The 24161-nt window shown below is 39.4% G+C and overlaps 1 protein-coding gene across 1 annotated transcript; it reads right to left on the bottom strand.

Annotated features, from left to right (window-relative positions):
- Window positions 1–1486: 1486 nt before the first annotated feature.
- Window positions 1487–14305, bottom strand: Vacht (Vesicular acetylcholine transporter). The gene is made up of 2 exons (XM_083036425.1): window positions 14166–14305; window positions 1487–12352 (listed from the first exon to the last, which is right to left on the bottom strand). The coding sequence occupies exon 2, from the start codon at window positions 12168–12170 to the stop codon at window positions 10434–10436; it is 1737 nt and encodes a 578-aa protein (XP_082892551.1). The 5' UTR covers window positions 12171–12352; window positions 14166–14305; the 3' UTR covers window positions 1487–10433.
- Between the last annotated feature and the right edge of the window lie 9856 nt (window positions 14306–24161).

The raw sequence follows: 24161 nt of genomic DNA, 5'->3' as shown, positions 1-24161 counted from the left end.
TATTTTATTTGCGTCCGTCTTGATTTATTTTTTTTTAATTGTCGATTGTTTGTTAAATTTTGAAACATGGACTTATAAAATGTATAAAAAATCAGAGATATATAAATTAGAGTTGAATGTGATTAAAGGAAATTAGAATATGTATATATTAAAGATTTACTTTTTATTTTACGCGTTATCTATTTATTCTTCTTATCAATATATTAAATCTCATTTTCTGTGCTGAAAACAAAGGAGAAGAATCCATGTTAAACATTAAAATGTAAGGTATGCACGCGAACCTGAGACAGTAACGATCAATCATTTTGCATGCAGTCTTATTCGGTGTATCTCTACTCATTTAAATGGTCTTATGTATATTACATGCATTTTATATCGCTATTTTATGCGAGGCAATTTAGATTTTATAACATGAGCTAAAATTGAGCGAATATGTGTATACGTTTCAGAAGTTTAAGTATACTATGAAAATTCAAAGAAAAACGCGCGACTCTTACAGGGACACAGGTGTGAAGTTTTCTAAATCCCCCTTAGCTCTTCAGCATATACATCTATCAAGTTTAAAGTTATAAGAAACGCGCAAACTTTAGATTGCAATTTCGTATGTTTTGAACTCCTTGTCTTTTTAGATTTTCTCTGCGGAATTTATTATTGTCCTATATAATATAGATAGATATATATATGTATTTAAAAATACTTTTAATATTTTATTAATAAATACTGGATACTTTAATTTAAAAAAATAACATATTGTCGTATCTCTATCAAATAAAGTTGAAGACGGAATAAATCTTTAATTTTTACTAATCGAACTTTTATTAAAATCATCTCTCTCACAAACTGTAATATACATCGTTATCATAAAGTCTTTTAATCTTCTTTTAAAATTAAAAGAAATGTAAACTTTTACGTTTTATTAAAATTAAATTTTATTTAAAACAGAATTTAATAGAATAAGGACAAAATCTTTTACATTCGAGATCGATAAATATATCTTTTTCAAGTTTGCGACAACAAAATGACGTGTGTCGATCATGTCCGTGCGGACATGATCCGTGAGATGATGGATGATCATTCTCGACGGAAATCGACCGTCCACATCCGCAGATCTCGCGCGGATGCATTATTTATATTGTGTATTGGGCGCGAAAACACGTGGCGACACATCGAGCGCGATACATCTTCGGGCGAATGTAGACAATGAGAACGATCGCACCCTTTATCTCTCTTTTTCTCTCTCTCTCTCTCTCTCTCTTGCTCGCTCAGGCTCTTTCTTTCTCGCTTCCGGACCACGCTTTCCCTTCTCGTGGCTGTCCCCCAAGTCGTCAACCCCCGTAAGAGTTATACAAGGTATTAGCGCGGAAACAGATGTAGGCGTAGAGCGATGTATCTCTCTTTCTCTCTCTCACCCTTCCTGTGGACCGACAATTTGTCACAGCGATGGTCCCCGACCCCCTTTCCACCCCCGATGTTACGATCGCGCTTGATAAATCATGCGATAAACTAGCGTTATTATCGACCACACACACATATACACACCGTAACGCAGCATCCCTATCTGGATCTTTCCTGGAAAGCCGCAGATACCGGTTCGATGGTGCTCGATAGGGTTATCCAGGGATGATTCTCGGAATAGAGAAGGGCGCGTGTGGCGTGTCGAAAGAAATTTATTGCCGAGATAAGAGGGTCCAGCGTAAAATGCGCGTGAAGGCGGATTCGGTAGCGGAAATGCCGACAGCGATGCGAGATACTCGGACTATAAGATATTCCAAACTGAGACGAAATCGTCGTCTTTCATCTACAAATTTACTTCTTCTAAAACGGAATTTACGAAAAACTTTTTTATGAGTTGTATCTTGGAAACAGCTGATGTGGATTTTTTTTTATTACAGAAATAATCGCACGAAAAAATGTATACAGTATTTTAAATAAATACTGTACGTCGTTATAAGTCTTTGTTAAAAGATCTTCGAAAGATTCGTGTCGTAAAATATAACTAGATAGCACACTCGTTAAATATCCGTTAATTCCACTCTTAACTTTATTCCCCCCGATTCAACGAACCGCGAAGATAATTATTATCTAGATAAATTTGTGACATATCGAGGATTTTCGGTATCGATGACTGCGACAACGATGACTCGTTTATCTCGCTTATGACTACCGAAATAGATGACGATACCGATAATGACGATACCGACCCGACATCGTAGAGAGACCTGATAATCCCTAAATCCGATTATTCGCCTCATCGGTCCTCGACAACACACCGACGTGGCACCCTCCGGCGTTCAATCAATGTTTCTTTTGCCACCGTGAACGCCACTCGTGACTCGCCTTTTTTTTCTCTCCAGTCAGGGTTATCTTCTTCGACCGATTGACCGATTCGCGTCTCTCGGATCGGCGAAAATCCTCGAGATATCGCGGACGAGAATGCTTTCGAGTCAAGATTCTAAATTAGATCTCCGATTCGGCACGTGTGCGCATTCAAAGTATTATACTATACTTCCCAGATTAGCTTACGCTGAATATGGATCGCGTTCTAGAAACGGCAAATGTCACCGGTTTATCTTCGTATGAACTTTCTTTTAATATTAGTTTCAAAATTAACTAATTTTCTGCTTTAAAATTAATCGCGTTTAATTATTTTAATGGTACTCTTTTTAATCTTCCGATATTAAAATTTAAGAACATGTATAATAATACTCTTGGTTTATATTTTTTCTCTTTCTTTTAAAAATTATTTTATTTATTGCTTTCGCGCTTTTAAATGACTCAGCTTCGCGTTTATTCCTTATATGCAATTTGGCCGAAGACAAATGAGCTTGTGAACTTCTCATGCTAGATCCTGAATTTCGACTATGGCAGTCGCTGCGGGATCATTAATTAGCAAGTATTAACAGTCGGTCACTAACGATATAAGCACGCATGTATCGGCGTGATAAATGGATTTATACCCTGAGGAAGATATAATGACGGCGGTATCGTAATCGATTAACGTGCAACACATTTATGTCATAGGAATCTTCGCGCTTGCAAAATTAAAATAGATAAATAAAGACAACCAAGATATTCGAGAATTAAAAAATCACGATATAATTGGGGAATACTAGAACGTATCCTATCGGGAAATTTGTTACTAGCGTTCCAAGTTTCTCGATTGAAAGAAAATCTTTGAGATCTTTTTGTGATTATAATTTTCTAGAATATTTCATCGAAAATTCGTGACACTTTCGCGACGGCAGTTTAATTATACTGTAAGAAGATCTCTCCTCTTCTCGGCGCATTCCAAGAGACAGCGTAGCGTAAATTCGCGATCAACAAGTTAAGCTAAATGACTTAATCTTAAAGCACTGACATCCGACACGGATCCACGTCTAGTGCGTACACCCTTATGCCTTTCTTCGCACCCTCCTGGAATTCGTAGCTGTCGTTTCGAATCTCGTCGAAGAGTCTCGAAGGGACTACCGTCAATTAATCGTGCCTGGCCAATCTCGAAGGGTCGCGAGCCAGGATAAGGAGCGGAAGAGGAGGGTAGAGGTGCCAGAAATCTAATCGAGTTCGTTCGATGTGGACCACCACCTTATCCCGAACACGCATCTCCGACGTAACGTCCAGCATCCCGTGAATCCAATTTGTCGACTCGTTTGCCGCTTTGGAGCCGGTTCCCGTGATATCGAATTCACGCTGATAAACTCGAGTAATTTTCGTATCTGTGCAGCCGATGCAGTATTTGATTTATTGATGTAAAATATTTAACTAATTAAAATATATAACTTGATTTCAGAAAATGCGATGTAAAATTTTAAATGCTTCTCTGATACGCTTTCTATAAATTTTATTCGTAAAAATAACATTGGTATTGTTTCTATATTATTTAATGATGGTTTTTTAGAAGCACGTTAATAGATTACTCTATTGGTCTCCTTTCTTATTTTGGCACATAAAATAATACATGATCGTGAAATAATTATTCGATTTTATTTTAGAAATAATTATCAAGCATACGGTGTTTCTATTCTCTTTTCCTTCTAAAAACATTGAATTGTTACTTTTGCTATTTTTTGACACATATTTTTATACAACATATATTTACGCGACAAATATATATATTTCATACAACTTATATCTCATGTTTTTTTCAAAGTTTTAATCTATCATGATTCGTTGAAATCGTAAGAGAGTTCATTGAAGTCTCCGAAAGGACGACATTGTTGATTGACTAGAATCACTGAATGGTCCGCCCACAAAAGAATCCAGATCAAACTTTAAATGTTGAGAGTTTAAGAAATACGAGAGATTAAGTAAGAAATACGTAAGTTCTACGTTTTTTTTTTTTTTACAAATATAAGACCAAAAATATAAAATATTTGGGTACTGTAACATGAGGAACGAAAATAGAAGCGGATCGATATTAGCGCACACCGACGCATCGACTTTAATGTAGGACAACCTTGCGAGATCTGGGACATGTAAAGATCTAAGTAGATGATTATACGTGAGCAAAGTATATATATAATATACAGTGTACATGTGTTACTTATGTAACTCAAAATAAACGGCTCGTTTGATGAATACTTCACTGTAGCAAAAAATTGAAATCTTTCTAAAATTAATTATGCATATTTTTTTAATACTACTTATTATAACTTGAAAATTAACTATGTCGATAATTAATCAAGCTTCACATCTAAAATTAGTTGAAAATTAAGATCTCATCGTTTATTAGTATCGAGACACAGATCTTGCATCTTTTCTTCTTTGATTTCAGCCTTCAGTTTAAAAAATTATGTATTGATTTTTTTTTTAGAGAAACCTGTTGTAATCTTTAACGAAAGAGATACCATGTGTGTCAAACATGCTTCTTACCATATATCAACGAGATACGAACTTTTTTACAGTAATGAAGAATAAACTTTCTCCGCGAAATTCAACATTATGTTGAAACTATTGCGTACAATCAGACAACGCTGACAAAATTTACATTGACACAATCGCGGTCTCAGCTTTATGTACGTGATCACGACCGATGTGTACCTCGAGGTGTATCTCATCTGATTAATCGATACAACGGGGAATACGGTGGTGTTATCGATGCGACGTACTCGTTACGGGGCCGCGATCGATATCTGCGGAACGAGCCGCGGGCCGGTCGTTACCAGGAGACACCCGGTACAGAAGGGAGGCGGACGTCCCTTCCAGAGCATCCTACCCTCTGTCAGGGCGCTGCGCCCTAATATAAATATTATTACACTTTGATGGGGTTAGGGTGACACTAGGGCCCCGCAGACATCCCGTGAATGTCTCGCTCGCTTCTCCGCGCTCGCTTTTTCATTAGGCCCGAATTCCGCGCGGCGCGTGCCAAGCGACAATGTTCTTAAAGGCTTAAGCCCTTTCCTCGCCTTTTCCTCGCCCTTCTCTCGTCACTTGTCGATCAAACTTCATGATCCCTTGCAGCATCCCGCGATATGATATCGGTATAATTCGTCTTTGGATATTACTCTCTCTCTCTCTCTCTCTCTCTCTCTCTCTCTCTTTTATTGTCATGGACGAACGAGGAAGATGAGCAGTTGTATTATACTCTTGATACATGCGGTGCGAAAATGAATTTATGATGAATTCGTGACGTTTATGCTATTTTTTCTCTTCCCGTTAATCGAGGCTTCTAAGACAAAATGTAGATTCTGTCATGAATTAATAAGAGTTCCTAATAATTGGTCTTTTATTTTAATATTATTTTTTATTCATTATTGATGCTTCAAACCTGTCAGCATCGATATAAGAGGAAATTGTCTTTCCAACGAAAATTATAAAAAATAATTTCTTTTTTAAGAAATCATGACAAAGGCCATCGATATAGCATAAAGTGCAACACGTGATATTCTTCGGTAACAATGACATCTTTAATAACCGGTTCAACAACATTACAGTGTCATAGGATTTCAATTACATACGCACATTTCGAATTACTTGGTTTTTCATCAATTAAATATACATACATACATGTGTGTATGTGTATACACGTGTGTGTTTGTGTATTTTTAATGGTATAGAAGTCGCGAGTGTGTGTATGTATCGTTTATGCCTCTGTATTTGTGTGTATGTATGTGTATATGTTCGCGCAAAGTGTGGACGTATTGCAATTAAGTACGCTATGCTTACGGATAATCTCGAGATGCACGACCGACTTCTTTATCGCGCAAGGATAATATACATTATGCACGGATAATTAGATATATGTATAATCCCGATGACCATGTTTTCCCTCCATTCTCTCACTCTCTTTCTCTCTTATGATATGTATGTTCACGTATTGCGCATTCTGTCGTAATATGATAAACTGGAGATCGTCGATCTCCGGCCGTCCCCTTTCTCGCAACACTTGGGAATTAGACTCGGTTTTGAGGTGAGAAAAATATTGTTGAGAAACTAGCGTTCATGTTTGCATTTTAAATCGCCGTTCCCGACAGTACTGAGCGAGGTTTCAATATAGGGAATGCACTTATCTTGCTCCATTTGTCATCAAAGAAACTGCTTTTCAATGAATAATCTTCACGATAGTCTAATATATTTTAAAAAGTTCAAATTTTAAATTAAATTTTTTGGTATTAAGAAGCAACGACCCATCCGCGAATTATCCGGCGATTATCTACAGATTATCGGTACATGATTTAGGAATTCTTTTCTGTACACAATAGAGAAATTTTTAACATTTTCTCTCTCACTCTTAATAATTACAACAAATAATGCTATCTTATAATCATCGAAACTTAACAAAATTTATGAGAACAGCGATTCTCTCGTATTGCTCAATAAGTGAGGATTTCAAAAGCAAAATAAAATCACCGATGCTCCTCTTCTCGAAAGAAAAAGATAATTCTTAGATACGAAAGAATTTCTTTTCAAATTGTATCATAAAATCAATTTCTAATGTATATATGTTTGCTACGTTTTCAGAAAAGTCACTTATGTCATCACTTTTTTTTTTAATCGCGGAAAATGCACACATGTCTCTTCTGTTTAATTCAATAATTTAATTCAATAATAAAAAGAAACTTATCTCGTTCCAAGAGAAGTTTCCTTCACTTCGCTTTTAAGGTCCTCACATAGATTCTACACAGACGAATGTCAGGACAATAATAGCTTTGCCCAGCACGGGCCTTTTAGTCCCCCGACGTAGAAGAAAAAGGATTTTTTACTCACATACACCATCGCTTTCACAACATTCATGAACGATATGATACAAGTAGGCAAGATACACTGGGTGTCACAGAACTATCGAAGACCACAAATATTAAGAGTCGAAGAATAAAGAGAAACGATGATTTCATTGTCGAGCCCCCGATCGCACAAGCGATTGAAGTTCGCTGCAAAGATAGATAAAATAAAATTTTCTTCTTCATCTAATTTTAATTTTTCCTATTTTAACTTGGATTTGTGTTTATATTATATTACGAAAATATCAATCAAAAGATTTGAAAGAAATGACAATAGTTCTGGGACGTCCAATGTGCGACGCATCCATGCGATGGAGAAAAAGCTCTCTTTCTTTTTCCCTTTCGCGTATAATATGTAGGTATTTACAAGAGACAGAAGAAGCTACGAATAATTCTTTATACGATATACTGTGTAATATGTGTATGTATAACCGTAGTGCAACCGATGCAACGTCTTGTCGACAATTATCGCAAGGTCTTTGACACGAAATATTTCAGTTTCACTTGTCTGGAATCAGAAATAAAGTGCAAACTTTAATATACAATTATAAAGATATTTTTTGTAAAAATATAGAGAAGTAATCAAATGTACAAACATTATAATCACAAAAGATATTTAATTAATTTAATTTAAAAAATTTCTAGCAGATCAATCGCGAAGTTTGTATTTTTTTAACCATCTCAAGGGATATTATTGCGTTAATTTTCGCTTAATTTATCAACGGAATCGGCGACGATAATTATCGACGAGCTTACGTTGCCACGTTACGATAAAATCCTTAACTTTAGAGGCCAGCTCATATAGAAACGAAATGCCATTGCGGAGATAAAACGCTCTTTTCTCTCTTCCTCAGCTATATATAAAACAAAAAACGCGTATAGCCTACGTTTAGGTACATATGTATAGCGAGTGTCTAATAGAGAGTGTGTCTACGTTACATTTTAGGTCGGGTTACACACTTGCATGGATCTTTTTAACGGGGAGAACTTTTAACGATTATTCGCACTACGAAATCTCTCTCGCGACACACGACGGGGGTAAAAACTGCAAAGTTCAGGCACTGTTAACTCAAAGTACCCGCGGAAATCGATCCTCGAGGATCCGCGCGACGACGGGCGTATGGTCCTGAGGTCCGAGATCGAAGCGAGCGAAGCGGATTCCCCGAAGATCGAGGAACCCTCCCTCCTTCCCCCCCTTTTTTTTAATTAACGCGCCCTTCTCGCCGACGATCATCGCCGTATCAATGTAACGATGTTAATTAATTTATAACTTATTCATTTATTCATTCTTTTCACGACGCTTCTTAATATTGACGAGTAGGTACGGATGTGTGCCGTGCACTCGGTCGTAAGACTTGACAGAGGTATCGAAATCTGCGAGAAAGTAAGTAAGTAAATTTGTTGTCTGTCTATATAAATGTCTCTCTATATAAAAATTTTTAATTATTTGAGTTATATATCATATTAAAAAGAATAACATGGATAAGTAGCTGGAATGGAATTATATCGTTCTAAACGGAACAAGTTTTAAATATTTTGTTTGAATTTTTCCAAAATATATTTTATGTTTGAATTTTTAATTAATTAAAAAGTGCGTTTCTCTCGTAACATCTCGTGATAATTGCTGCAAAATCTTACAGCCAAGTCACTCTGACACATGATAAAGTTTGATATATTTACATACATATAGAAATGCATGCCTACGACTAGATATCGCGCGATTTCCCGCATGAACCAAATCCGGTTCGAACGAAATATCTCTATAATTAGAAAAGTAATCTCATAAAAATACAGATATGTATGTTTATACTTTGACGCGCTCACGCTTTGGTACTGCTATTGCTTCGTTATTGCGGCAAAGTACTCGATTAGTGTGAAAAGAAAAAAATTAATGAATTAAAGCAAAGATATTATAAGTATCAAGCATTTGGAAAAATATCTTCTTAAAATATTACGTACGCATATGTGTTGAATATTAGAAAATTATTTTAAGTTATTAAACAATCGAGAGATCTACTTATATTCTGTTTTATTAAAATTATAAAGAGGCAATTTTCTTTTTTGAAGGCGAGAAATAGATGAAGAATAAATAGACTGTATGAAACAATTTCAAATATTGAAAATTTTTATAAGTTTCATCATGTGTGCTATCTTTATCAATAATAATTTATAATAATTATTTCAATCGTGCAAAAGAATATGATTGACAATAAAACGTATGATTAACAGGTAACAGTTTTAGAATATAAAAGCGCTTCGGATAATCTCAATATACAACAATAACATAATAACGATAACAACAATCCCCGAGTTTTGTCAGTAAATTTTTTCGCAATAAAATTTATTCGAAGCAGAGAGACAAGTACTTTGTCAATAAAGAGCGATTCGCGGAACGAGCCTTGATCATCCTCGTCACAACCGTCCTCTATATAATCGCCTAACTAACTTAAAGCCTTACTTCCTAGATTTCTCTGACGCCTTAATTAATGATATGATATTTCCGTTCAGCAATGTAGAACAATTCTCAACGAAAGCGATAAAAATTCAAAACTTGCCCGACGGCAATCCGCGAACGAAGGTCCTTGCTGACGGGAAACCTTCGTCGCGGCCATAAATCCTCTCTTTCTCTCTTCCCTCTTACACTTTATGACTCGCATCCTAGATGTAGAATATTACTTTTCCTTCTCTCCCCATAGCACCGATACGTTTCTCTTCCTTCTCACTCTAATTTTATTTCGATGTTGCGATTACTCGTCTTCCTCAAGGTCCTTATTCTCGCTTCCCGCGAGTACTTTCTATATCAATCGTCGTCTTTCAGTCTTTCAACGATATATCTTCAGCAACGTTTCTCCCACATCTCCCCTCTCTTTCTTTCCTTCTTTTACTCGATTCGTATCGATATACGCGAAACGTCGAAAACGGATCCCAGGACCGTCAGGATTCACTATTCGCGAGGATGACCTTCCGCGAGAGCCCGAGGAAATCACTCTGGAAGTCGTTGCCTCTGTATCATCCCCGACAAAGCGCCGATGATAACCTCGAACACGATCGATATCCGGCGGACGCGAGCGCGATCGATGATCCCTCGCTGATCGAGCTGCTCTACGACGACGTCAATTCTTTGCCGTTAAGTTGTGGAAGCCTGTCTCGAAGACTCTCGAACACGCACTTTCGAGCGATCGTTGGACACGTGGACGATACCGACGATCATCGCGCTTAATACATTCCTTGCCTAAAGGGATTGCTGTCTCCGGCCGGTCGTTGCTCCACGTCCGGCTGTCTTCTGAAGGGATTCACGTCGGCCTGGGCTCCCCCTCGCTCTTGGTCGACCGCGTAATTCCTCTGCTGGCTGTAGTCGCCGGCTTGACCGTAACCTGGTGGCTGATTATAAACCGGCGGTTGTTCATGCGCGGGTTGAGCGTAGCCCGTCGTGTTCTGCGCGCCATAGCCGCCGTAGCCGGCCTGCGTCTGGTAGTTTTGATCGTAGCCTTGATCAACGTTCGTCTCCATCCGCGTCTGATTCAGGTGGTTACCGATTTCGCCGGTGATCGGCCGCTGCTCCTGCAGCACGTACGTCTGATATTCCTTGTCGGGTGGATCCTGCATCAGCACGTTCGCTTCGTCCTGGAACGGCTTGAAATCGTAGATGTGCCGCAGGTAATAGAGCACCGGCGCGTAGAGAAGATTCGAGAAGGCAATGCCGAAGTTGAGCGCCGTGAAACCGATTGCCTCGACCACGCCACCAGCTATGATCGGACCCACCGCGTACGCTAAGCTATACGAGATGTCGGCAATAGCGTAGATGCTGCCGTAGACGGACACATATCTGACGTCCACCAGGTAGCCCAGCGTAGGCAACAGGGCGGTGTCGATGAGAGCGATGCCGAAGCAGATGCCGCACAGCGGTATCATCAGCACTTTGTACGAAGTGGAGAACGGTATGATGAAGCAGCAGAGACCCTCCAGCGCAAGTCCACCGGCTGCCATCAGCCACTGATACTGCGGATACTGCCTGGCCATCTTCACGGTGATCACCACGCCGATTACGTGCGGGAAGAAGGCCGGTAGCCATATCATACCGATTTTCCAGTTGTCGTGAGTCATTGTGTCTTCCATCCACATCGAGATGGTCGGCTCGAGGAAGGCTAGCGCGACGTTGGACATCATCAGAGCACCCGCGCACACGGCGATGTACGGGTCCATCAGCAGCCGCCAGATCGGTATCGTCGACTTGGGTTCGCGATGACGATCGCGTAACTGCTCCTTGATCGGCTTCATCACCAACAGCAGCATGAAACCATCCGCCAAGCTGACGAACGCTAGTATCAGGAACGGCACCTCCTTACCAGCAAATTGATATAAGGCGCCACCGAACGGCGGCGCGACCAGACAGCCGAAACTGATAAATGCCAGGGCGATGCCGAGAGCTTTCGAGCGTTCAGACTCCTCGGTGAAGCGATCGGCGATCATGGCGAGACCGGCGGTGTCGGCGAACGCGGAGCCGACGCCTTGTAGACTCCTCGCGAAGAACAGCACGCCGTAGCTCTTGCCGCACGCGAACACGCTGGTCGACAGAAACATGATGCAGAGACCGAACATCATAGGTAGGTCGTAGCCGATCCGGTCGATCAACGCGCCGGAGAACGGATTAATCATCAGCTGCACGATCGCCTTCGACGCGAATAGCACCCCGGTGGCGGAATCCTGGCCGTGATGGACCGGCGGACCGTCGGTGCCATTGGCCGTCTCCTCAATCGGCCCAAAAGCACCCACGTACTGCAGATAATCGGGTATAATCGGCACTATCACCATGTACAGCATGTTGTCCAGCAGCAGCGCTATGGAGACGATGACGAGAATCAGCTTGCGCTGAGCCTTGGGCTCCTGCAGCTTCGTCCAGACGATCTCCTTGAGCTCGCTGAACTCCATGTTGAGTATCGGTATCGTCGTCATGGCGTTCTCTAAGTGGCCGCTCGCCCTAGCGGACCCGGCGTTCTCTTCCGGACTTTTTTTTGTGTGTGTGTCTTAACGGGTGAGACTAACCGCGGTCACCAGTCGTGCGACCTCGGGAAGCGAGCGTGACGAGGAGATCGTCGCGATAGGGGCGGCGCGCATCAGGCCGGGCCGGGGGTAACCTACAACAGATCACCGAGTTGGCGACGATTAGCTCTCGCGTTCGATTAACCGATTCGCGCGAGTTTTTTTTTCTTTTTTTTTAACGCGAGTTTTTCATACGCTATTTATCGCAATACTTCCGCGACGGCAATCGACAGGCTTCGCGACGGCGTCGGAGAAGCGTACTCGGGATTGGGGAGAGTTGCTGAAGAAGAAGAAGAAGAAAAAGAAGAGGAGGGGGAGCCCTGACCCGGCCTGGTCAGCGCGAAACGACGATGTTTATCTCGAATCACCCAGAATCCATCGTCCGACCCAACTTCGCGATCACGAATATACGCGGCACTTTTATTGTGTGCGAGAGGGAAAAAATGCACTCTCTCGACTATTTCTCTCTGTGCGGGTTGCTTCCCCGCGCGTGCTTGAAAGAGAACACGACACCGGATGGAGGCTCCCCCACGATAAGGCGTCGCGAGATCGACTCTATATACCTGAGCCTGAGGTATATCGTGTATCGTGTTACACGGCGGAGATAAAAACAGCACGGGAAAGCGCCAGGAAAACAAGGGGCGAGGGTCGACGCGTGCTAGACATCGTCGGCGGGGTCGCCCGCTAATCACTTCACGAATGTTAGCGTTACCAGGAGAACTAATGGCGATATTTCTGTCCGATATTATTACGGCTTGTTTTTCGAACTGTCGATCGTTGAAACCAATTATATTAAATTAACGTAAAATTAACAATGAAATTAGCGTTACTCTTAGGAGGAATCTCCCTTGGCTTAGAAATAAAAAGATACGGAATTTAAGTAATTAAATTTCCATAATCACAATAGTTTCTAATTAAATTAATAAATGTGTTATTTATATTTTCATCGTATTTCTATGCGATGAAAATATAAATGACACATTTATTAATTTAATTAGAAACTATTGTGATTATGGAAATTTTATTACTTAAATTCCGTATCTTTTTATTTCTATGCGAAAGAAGGCCTCGCGTAATAATAACATTGTTATGTAATTATGAAACTTTAATTACTTAAATTTCCATAATCTAAAATGCAAATTTTCATAATTTGCTGTCATTTACCAAAAATAAAAAAATTTGCACTAAATTATTAAGATATTTTATATATAAGAAAAAATTGCATAATATAGATAATTTTTCTTCTTTTAAATGCTATTCGCGAATCTCTATATAAATCCTTTTTGTCATTATTCACTTTCTCCTTTTTTTAGATTAATCAAGAGAACAGTGCAAGAACACAATAAAAAATGATAGCTTCTGAAATTACACTTTAATTGTAAGAGTAAAACAATGGGTATTTCTCGAAAGGGTTGAGGGTAGTAGAAAGAAACTATAAGAACCACATTTCTCTCTTCCTCTCTCTCACTCTTTCTCTCTTTCTCGTGAGCCGACAGAAAAAGTTGCTAAGTGCAATTAATATAAAGTGCACTTTCCAACTTTTCCAGGAACGCGACAATTCACCATAATCTGGATTAAATATCTAATAATTTGATTTGCTGCGTGCTTGACGCTCATTATTCGTGTACTCTGTCATTATTCCGATTCGTCGAAACCTTTCGTGAATGTAAAAAAAAAGTAGGTTTTATTTTTATTTCACCGTAACCTGCTATAATTTATTTAATATTTAATTCGACGTAGGCTTAAGGGGTAATCGCGCGATTTCGAGACGATGGTTCTCGCGTTCGCGAAACGACGCCTGTCGATCGTCGTCACGAGGATGTGATCGATAGGCGGACTTGGAACGCGAACCTCTCCCCGACGACATACGTATGTCGCACAGAAAACGATCTCATTTCATCGACTCACCGGAGTTACTGGCGAACTTCTGCCTGAGGGAATTGGCGAGGCGTTGGGGGCCCGCCAAGGTCGGAAGACCGGCGAGCAAGCCGCTCAAAGTCGAGCTGACGTCCGATCCGTCTTCGTCCTTCGAGTCGTTCACCGACTCCTTGGCTCCCCGCGTCCCCGGGCCCTCCACCTTTTCAGCTGAGTTCACAACCTAGCCTGCAACAGCGACATCATCTCCGCGATTAATTTGTGCGAGCGATTAATGTCGAGTTTTATTTCGACAAAAAAAAATATATATGAGAATATATATTTTCTTTCGAGAGGAAAATACATATGTGTATTCGTGTAAAAAATGATCAAATCTTGAAGCAGAAGTAACATTGTCTCTCTGAAGAACTTCGTAATATTTCAACGTCAAGGTGTTCAATTCAAGAGTTGTTTATTGAACGAAACAGGAGTGCATTTAAACAATTCCTTTCCATCAAAAATTCGATCGAATTTTATACATAAATTACATAATAATAGACTTATACTTAAGTAAAGTAAAGGTGTATAATTTATTTCCGGGGCACCTTTTGTAGAGGAATATCGGATGAGACAAAGGGAGAGTCCGTCAAACCTTTCAGTTGAAATTCATTATTAAAATTATCATCATATTTTTAATCGCGCATGAGATAACATTGCAAGCATACTCTATATATTCATGTCTTCTCATGTATATATAAATATATATATATATATATATATATATATATATATATATATATATGTTCGACACAATTTTTACTAACCTTTCTATTATCTTATGTACGCGTTACCAATGGGCAGGTTAAATTTAGCGTTTCTGCATCTATCTATAACATCCGAGTCTCTTATACCTTGCACATTTGAGAAAGACCAGGCATTACACACGTGCGTAACTTCCCAAGGTAATTTTTTATCCCCCCCGCATTGTCGCATCGCAATATAGTTATTTGACAGCCACGTGTTATTTCGTACGCCGTTGTTTGCAGGAAGGGTGCAGCAATATCCCTTATTATCCGCGTCGCTCTTGTAATCGCAAATTTTAACCAGAACTCTCGGATTTTCTTAGAGTCAATTAGATCAAGCATTACACAAAACACAACATTCTCTATAAGAAGAGAATTCAAACTAAATACGAAAAAATTACGCTATTTTCTTTTAATCCTAAATTCTCAATTTTTTACAATAATGCAAGTATGTCTTAAATGAATAGCAAAATAAAAATCTTTGTCTCGTGATTTAACGAATTAAACTTGATTTAAATTGCTGTATTGCAAAGGGAGCAATATTGTTAGCGTTACAAACTGTAAATCTAAAGTGAGAGATAAAGATATTAACTATATACAGAGTGTTATTCATGTTTCTCGATTTCCGAATAACATTTTACATTGCGCTAAAATGTAACATAGATTTATCTCGAAAAATCGAGACAGATTCAAGAGAAAAATATTGATGCTAAACAAGCAATCAAAAATCGATTTTATAATATAATATGATTTGTGCATATATATTTAATATATATATTTATATGCATACATATTCTAACATACATATTCTAACTTTTCTCTTTGGCCAATCTACAAGTTACTCAAGCAAAGCAAGTTAAAAAAACGTGAAGAAAAATTGTGCAGGAGCGTGAATTCTAGCAACCCTTCGAGAATTCGATTGAATCTGATCAAGAATCAAGAAATCTCAGTATGAACACGAGATTGCCGAAAAGGGAAAAGAGAACATTCATAAATAATTATACGAGATTCTAGTTCGAATCGTCGTATCGAAAACTACCGATTCCTGCCAAACGAGCCCGTGCACCAGAGGAAATTTCACGAATGCATACACTTTTGGAAATGCGGAAGAAGAAAACGAAAGCGAGAAAAGCAAGCGAGAGAAAGGTATGGTACAGAAGAATACAGAGAGCGGAACGCGAGAGAGAGAGATAGAGAGAGAGAGAGAGAGAGATCGGCCGGGATACTTACTAAGACCGAAGGGCTCCCAATGGCAGGGGCGTCTCGGCGTGTCTCTCCGTCGGGGTGGCTTTGGAACGTCTGCCCTCGGAGTCCTCCCCGCCACCGGGTCGCCGCGGCGCCCTCTCTCGTCGTCGCGGTGGCGGCAGCGACGTCGTCGTCGTCGGCGGCGGCGGTTCCGCTGCGGAAAACACGGCAGGGCGCAGCCGCGACCACCAGGATCCAGGGATTGGCGGCGGCGAGGCCGTGCGTCAGCCTCCAAACCCTCCACCATCGACTGTACGCGGACGCCGGCATCCCTCCGAGGAAGGGGGTGCGGGTGAGAACGGTAGACGGGGGAGAGGGTGAGACCAGGTATAACGACGACGACGGTCGATGCTGCGCGGTATTTCTGGCGTCAGGTCGATATCGGCCTCACCTGTGTGAGGCGACTCTATGTGGGCTGCCACCCGTTCCGAAGGGGTTCTCGAACGTGGCCCCGCGCTTGTTTCTCCTCCTCCCTTCTGGGACCAGTGCTCTTCAACCGGCGGATCGCGTGCTTACTCGTCACCTGGTCGCGCGAGGGTAAGGTTGAGGTGAAAGGTTGCGAGACCCTGCCTCGAGTGGCGGTTCAGCTCGGAGTATAGCGCGCTTCAGTTTTCCAAGAGACATCGCCACCGTGCTCTCTTCCGTCTTCGTTTGTTGGGGGCTTTGGGGAGGATTACGATCGTTTACCGGTACAAGCGAGGAATCGCCGCGCTCCGACGCGACGCACTTGGACCACCATCGCGCTCAGCGAGGATAGTAGTTGCGGAGAGAATTTCGACGCTGCTATGCTTTATAGTCAACGTTCGCGTGGATATCGAGATTGTTCGAATGATGTCGAGTTTTGTTCACGATCGTTTTGCTTTCAGTGATGTCAATTTATACGAAATATATCTAAAGTTAGATTTGACCGTATTAATATAAGTAAAATAAAATCATAATACATATACGGATTAATATTAGATATTGGACTAATTATTTAATATCACATATTATATATTGCATTAAAATTTCTGGGGGGACTTGTGGAATCTATTTTACTCTCTCTTCCCTTTTCATACAATGGCGGCAAAACGGAAGGCAAAGTTATGGAAGATAGATTAAAATTTTTCCTTTGCCCTGTCGATATAAAAAATATTAAAAGTATATAATAAAATTAATTCCTGTGAGAAAAATTAAAAATGATCCTTTCTTTTTCACACTGTACAGAACGTAAAAACTGGCAAAGTCAATGCCAATCAAGATTATCCAACTCTCCCTTTTTTGTGTCGCTGAAAGAACACGGCGAATTCAAGGCAGGTAGTTGCACACGAGGGGATTGAGAATCAGCTACGTTCTCTAAGGGGAATGTAAGAGGTCAAAAGTCGAGTGACCGAGGCTGCGTAACGAGTTCGTGCTACTAGATTTGCCTCGAGTCCTGCGTAAACCGATCAATGTTAATCATCGTATAGATAAGGTCAAAGGTATTTTTATATCGGTCGCGAGCAGAAGGGAGCACGCGTTACTTGACACGCACGAGTTCCAGTAGCGAAACCTCCATGTTCTTAACAATTGCTTATTTTTAATACTAAAAAAACACGCTAGTTATTCTTACGAGTTCAATGCCTTCTCCCTCATATTTTCTTTTATTTTTATCGAAATCTTCTGGGATTGTATCATATAAAAATAAACAACGCTAAAGGACTTAGCTGAATTCTTAGTAGAATTAATTTAAAACTTATTTTAAAAAGAATTAGCTGAAAATTTAATAAAATTATTTTTACAAAATAACAAAAAAATAAAAAAATGACTTGCAAAAATATTTTAATAATTACACATTTTGCACAGCAATAATTAAACAATTTACAGCTTATCTTCTAAGTTAAACATATTGTATTAAATATTGATATGCGTTTAATTTAATACAATAAATTGCAATTATTTTGAGACTGATAATATGATGGTAATTTAAAGATTATACAAACGAGAAGAAAGAATCTTTTTAAAACTTTGAATTTAAGTATGGCTAGCGAGTTTCTCCTTCGTCTATTGCTCTATGAGCAGTCTATTGAAGTTTCCAACATCGAACAAGAAGCTCTAAAGCCGAGGAGTTTCTTCTAAAAGTTTCACGATGTAGCAACTAATATTCCCTGTTATTATTATTTAACAATCATCCGACGTAAAATTGTTTCCTATCCTAAGAGGAGAAAATTCCTCTTATCGACTATAAAATCTCGAAACTCAAGTTTAAATAAATAATCAAGATAATTAAATATACTTATAGAGTATCTTTATACGATTTTATAAATATTTTATAATGACATTAAAATATTATAAATATTTATAATATTTTAATGGCGTTTGTTAAAATTGTTGACCAAAATATTTCGCATTACACAAAATGTTGTAATATAAATAATAATTTTATTATATTTACATTTTACTTTATACCAAAGAATATATTCGGAAATGCTTGCGAAATTCAATGTAAAGAGAGAGATTTCAATGAAATTCAACATATCGAGACATATGAGAAAATTACGCGCAGTTGCAAATAGTTATAGAAATTTATTTAATAAGGAGTTTATGTCACGATATTGAACGTCTGTCCTTAGTTCTGTTCAGACGGTGTCTCCCTTTGCAGGCGTCATTGTCGGAACGTTCAAATGTCGAATAAAGGCTGTCTCTGACGTCTCGGGTCGGGACGATTACGTCACTTGCAATATCATTTGATGACATTACTAGACACGTCGCGCGGCTATTCTATCCTAGCTGACAGGATAGTATCGGTGAACGAATTAATAAGCAAAGAAGCGAGTCCTATAGTCTCGTGGTGTCAAAGTAATGGATTGTTATACTTTACGGTAAAGAGGATAATGGGAATATCAAATTCCCATTATATATTCTGTAGAACTAATCGATACGCACGTTGTTTCCCGAACAAGCTTATTCTCTGATTGGATTACTCTTCCAAGGTACTTGACTTTGAAACAAAAAAAATTAAATTTTCGTCGAGAAATCTGACATTATAGCAAGGATAGCGATGGTTTAAAAATATGCACCATACAGAATAAAGAATATTAGTTAAAAAAAATATATCACAGACATCAAATTGTACACAGAGAGAATTTTCTCTTAGAACTTACCCTGAAAATCATGGTAATCGGACAATATGGTATGGAAAGAATTTTATGAGAATTTCTTTGATTAATATTTATCACAATAAAAACAATAATATCTATTACAATAAAATATAAAATATGTACCATGCAGTTTAGTAAAATTAATCAAACATGTCCCATGATTTTCAGGGTAAATTCTATAAAAGAAAATTCTTTCAGTGTATCCTTTGATTAAACATAACGCGACCCCTGTTAACAAATGTACTATTTCTTTGTATTTTATATTTTATTGCAATCTTTTTTTCTCGTACAAGATCTTATATTTATTTCAGCTTTCCAGCTTTTATCCCCCATAGCCGCGTAACGTTAAATACCTGGCTCGCGCTCGTGTCTTTTCGTTCAGGACCGAAAATAGATATCGATCAGTTCGGGCGAACTGTTGACCCAACATTGACGCGAGGGCATTTTCGTCGTATACATGCTAACAACCGTAGTGTCCGCAGAGAGGATCATTCGCAGTGTTGTACCTGCGACTGCGGGGGGATAGGACCTGTCACGTTTCTCCCGTCACTGTCGACTTTCGCGCGATATCTATTCCGCCACTAAATCTGTTCGCAAACGGACAGACGTGATAGATGCAGAAATAAATGATCTCTGGTTGATCGTCCTGTTAATGCCCTTTGAGAGCGCGACGCGCGTTTCATCTGACAGCTCTATTTTTCCACATTGAAAAGACTTGGGATCGGCGATCACGACTCGCTTCTTTGCGACACGAGAACGGACGCACGCGTGCCGCAGGATATTGTAAAATGCATAATTCGTGACATCTCGGATGACACAATATTTATAACATTGCGCTCTTACGTAATGTGCAATGTAATGTGAATGCAAATAGGATTCCATCGTAGCTCATTCTTTTTTGTTATTTTATTATATTAAATTTAAAAAATATTAAAATATATATATATATATATTTGATTTAATATTTAGCAATCGTCTGTATTGTATGAACAAATATATATAAAATAATATTAAGTTACAACAAGAAAATGAAATGAAAAACGCGGTTTCATTTTTATGTGCCGAATGTAATTTAAGAAAAAAAAACATTTTTATATTGTTCAATATTTATTATATACGTTTAAAAAATATAGCTAAAATGTTTATATATACTATTTACGGTTTAAAATTTGATTGTCTGCCCTCTGGCTATTTTACAAAAGAAATAAATAGGACTCGTTTAATATCGAGATGGTCTCGATGGAGGCATTGAGGTCACGTATCGCGCGCACTATTGTTCAAAAGAGATGTCCAGGGAATCGCGAGAAGGAATGGTCGACGATAAGTAGAAGACCCCAATTAACGTAAAATATTCTTACTTTCTGTACACAGAGATAACGCCGACATTCAGATAACGCTGATGATGAAAGCATTATTCTCTCTCTCCGTATTTGAACGGGGTTTTCCTTGATTACACGTGTACATATAGCGTCGCCCTAATGAACTCGTCTTTATTGTTTCGGTTTCTTAATTATCTACGGCCACGTCGGTGTCTTTTGCGAGATAAAACACAAGTTATTAATTTTTGCTGATGAAAGATTTTCCATCAAAATTATAACCGTAAAATCTCAGTGTATTCTTTTCTTTTTCATCAATTATCATAATTCCTCGGATTTCTCCTCTTGCGCGTATTATTCGAGTCATCGTTATTTTCTCGAGCGATTGTCTATCGGGGAGGTTCGAAGCTATATAGCCGTATAAAACTGGCGAACCTCCTCTAGCAACATCTTAATATGGCGATGCGTAATTACGCAGCGTGTACGTGAACGCGTGACGAGTCACGTCTAAAGTTGCGTAAAATGTTTCGCCGGAGGAAGAATAGGAGATAAAACGAGGAGAGTACAAATGACCGAGTGGAATGATATACGGGTCGCGATGTTATTATACAATGCCTTCGAGGGATATTATTATCTAACGATATTGCGTATCATCATCGAAGATCCACGCACCTTCTTTTTTTTTTTTTTTTTTTTTTCATACGGTATTATAGAAAGAGATGTCGAAATGTCGAAGCATCGAGATACATATATATTGACAGCATCGACAGCATCGTCTTGAAATAAAATGAAGAAAATATGGAAATGTGTAAAAGGACAGGCGCGTCAAAGAGGCGCGAAGAAACGTGAGAGACACAGAAATGCAAAATTGCATTTCGAATAACAGAAATCTAGAACTATAGATGTACGTTCTCCCTTGCATGCAAAGAGAGAAGACAGGAAATTCCGCGGCAGCGGAAATCCTCCCGTATAGAGACGAAGATTCGCGCCAGCTAGACGCGCTCGTTCCTTCGTAATTACGAAAATGCGTGTACGTGCGTACGAATCGCGGCACGTTCCAGGTCGCGGAGCTCCTGGAAACGAAGAGGGGAAAAAAGAAGGAGAGGAGGAGTGTCATACCCCGGGGGGGAGAAGAAGAAAGTCCTCCGATGAGAAAGAGAGTCGACGACTGGAATATCAAGCGAACGGCCCGTGTAATTCGGTTCCGTACGATCGAGTTCCGGCAGAACTCTCGCGGCCGGGCGCCAAATCTCTCGCAAAATCTCGTTAGAGAGACAAAAGAGAAGTCGCAGGAAATAAAATCCTACCGGATTTCAGCAATCTCGTGCATGGCATAACGGCACCGGTGCCATTGCGTAAACAGCGTCCTTCCTTCTAACCGTGTGTTCCCGGTTTATAACGCTCTTGCCATTGTATGCGAGAGCGATAAGTCCAGAGGCGAGAGGATGCGTCATGCGTTAGCACATTCGGAGGACAACGCAATCGCGAGTGAACTTTTAAAGGTTTCAATAGTATAGAAGGGTTTTTGAGAAAGCGAAATTAAATACAAAAAATATATTTAATATGTAAATCAAGAACGCGTCGAATAAGCTTAACTCCCGCAAACATTCTGTATGCGAAAAATAATGCAAGTATCTCTTAATTAACGGCAAGTTATGTATACAGTTTGCTCTGTAGAAACCTCGACTCTATTAGCGAGTTAAGCAAAATTTATACTGACCTTTCGTACAAACAACCATGCAACGAACGTTATATCATCGTCAGCTTACAAGGGATGTTTAATCTTCGCAAATTAGCACACATTAAAAGCAGATTCTAACATTCTAAGACGCTCTCACGCCTCCGCTCTGGTTGTTTAACGGCCGATTAAAAATGCGATGCACGAAGAAGTTTGACGGAACTTCTCCGGCGTCGAGAAAGGACTCCTCGGTAGCAACTTGTGCGAGCGCCAAGTGTCATTAGCATGCGAGATCTCGCAAGGCGGACAGCTTGCAAGCACGCTCTCGCGGGGGATCGATTGCACGTGCTCCGTACAATCGCCGACCGTGTAATGCTAATGTCGCAAAGTGTTCCGCTCGCGATGCCGCGTTTGCGACACGCCGACATCTGTGCCACGGGAGGAAAGAATCTCGGAAAATCAGAGAAAATCCCGGAAAAATGCCGCAGTCACTGAAAATTTATTAAACGTGACATTCTCGCATATAAATTCTCGCCTCGGATTCAAACTAACACAAATATTAGATTTATTTAATATTTTCTAACACGCGAACTGTAACCTTTTAGATCAATTTTAAATGGTCTCTCTCTAGGTCAGAATTTAAGATAGAATTTTTATTACCAATTTTATATATAATTTCGAAATATATATGATATGATATATATAATGTATAATAATATTCGTGACAAAATTTTTTTAATAAAAATGTTTTTAGAATCAGAAGATACAGACACACGTGTATTTTTATAAAAAAAAAATTCCGTCATGAATAATTATTATATACATCATCAGATTATCTAAAGTAGGTTTTAAAAGATGTTGTACAGAAACTTCGTAGCCTTATTTTCGCATTAAAAAATTACATTTTCATCAATTATAAATTAACTCGTTGAAGGTCTCAAAACTTTAATTTACTTCGATAAATTAATTCCGCGAGACAAAAGTTAAAAGTCTTTCTCTCCGCACGGAGACAGGCATTGAGAACAATGTTCTGCTCTGCTGCGTTCCTGAGGATGCAACAGCGGTCGAGCTAGCTAGGCGACGTGCGCAAGAGGCGACGAGCACCTGACGTGTAGGCCAACACTTATGGGAACCTCAGGTGAGGTAAGAGACTCGCGCAAGAGACGGACGATGCCAGGTGGGCGCAACAGAAGAATACAAATCGCGCAATAGGTTTGTCCCGCGGGCCCACGTTGCGTTGCCCCGAGGCGGAATTAAAAACTGGAACGCGAGCCCGCTTATTCGCGTACGAAGGCCAAATGAAAAAAAACGAAAAAAAAAATCGAGGGCGAGTATTCGGAGTGGAAAAGAAAATGGCGCGATGATTATGTGAAGTGAGAAGCGTTTCTAATCGTGTTCCTTTGATGGAAACGCGTATCTCCGTCCCTGCACCCGTATTCGTCACTTTTCCTTTCTTCCTCTTTTCTCCGGAATGTCACCTTCTCTCTCGAAATCATGGTTTCGCTCTCTTTTTCTCGCCCTTTTCACTGTACCTTTTTTAAAGAGTCATTCAAGTGCAAAAATTCATGATTCAGTCCTCCGAAGACTGTATCCTGTTCATTCTCCTGTAATAGTTCAGTGATCTTGAAGAGTAGTCTTCTCTTCTCTTTTTTTTTTCCAAGTCGATCTTATAGTAGATCCGCATTCTTCTACATGTATAGAGTTAGATGATTAATTAAATGAAAATACTCAAAGAAGAATACAATATTTTCTTTCAAGATTTCTTTATCAATATACATTAAAGTGGTTATTGAATACTATAAGTCAGAGAAGAATGACAGTGTGTTTGAAGATAAAGACTGTGCATCATTAAGAGAGAGAGATCCGACAAGGTTCTAAATTTAAAACAT

Source organism: Prenolepis imparis, unplaced genomic scaffold (assembly GCF_030444845.1).
Source record: "Prenolepis imparis isolate NDT839.2.m4 unplaced genomic scaffold, iyPreImpa1.0 SCAF_4, whole genome shotgun sequence".
NCBI classification, from domain to species: Eukaryota; Metazoa; Arthropoda; class Insecta; order Hymenoptera; family Formicidae; genus Prenolepis; species Prenolepis imparis.
Note: the sequence above shows the minus strand (reverse complement) of the source record. Positions and strands in the feature narration are given on the sequence as shown.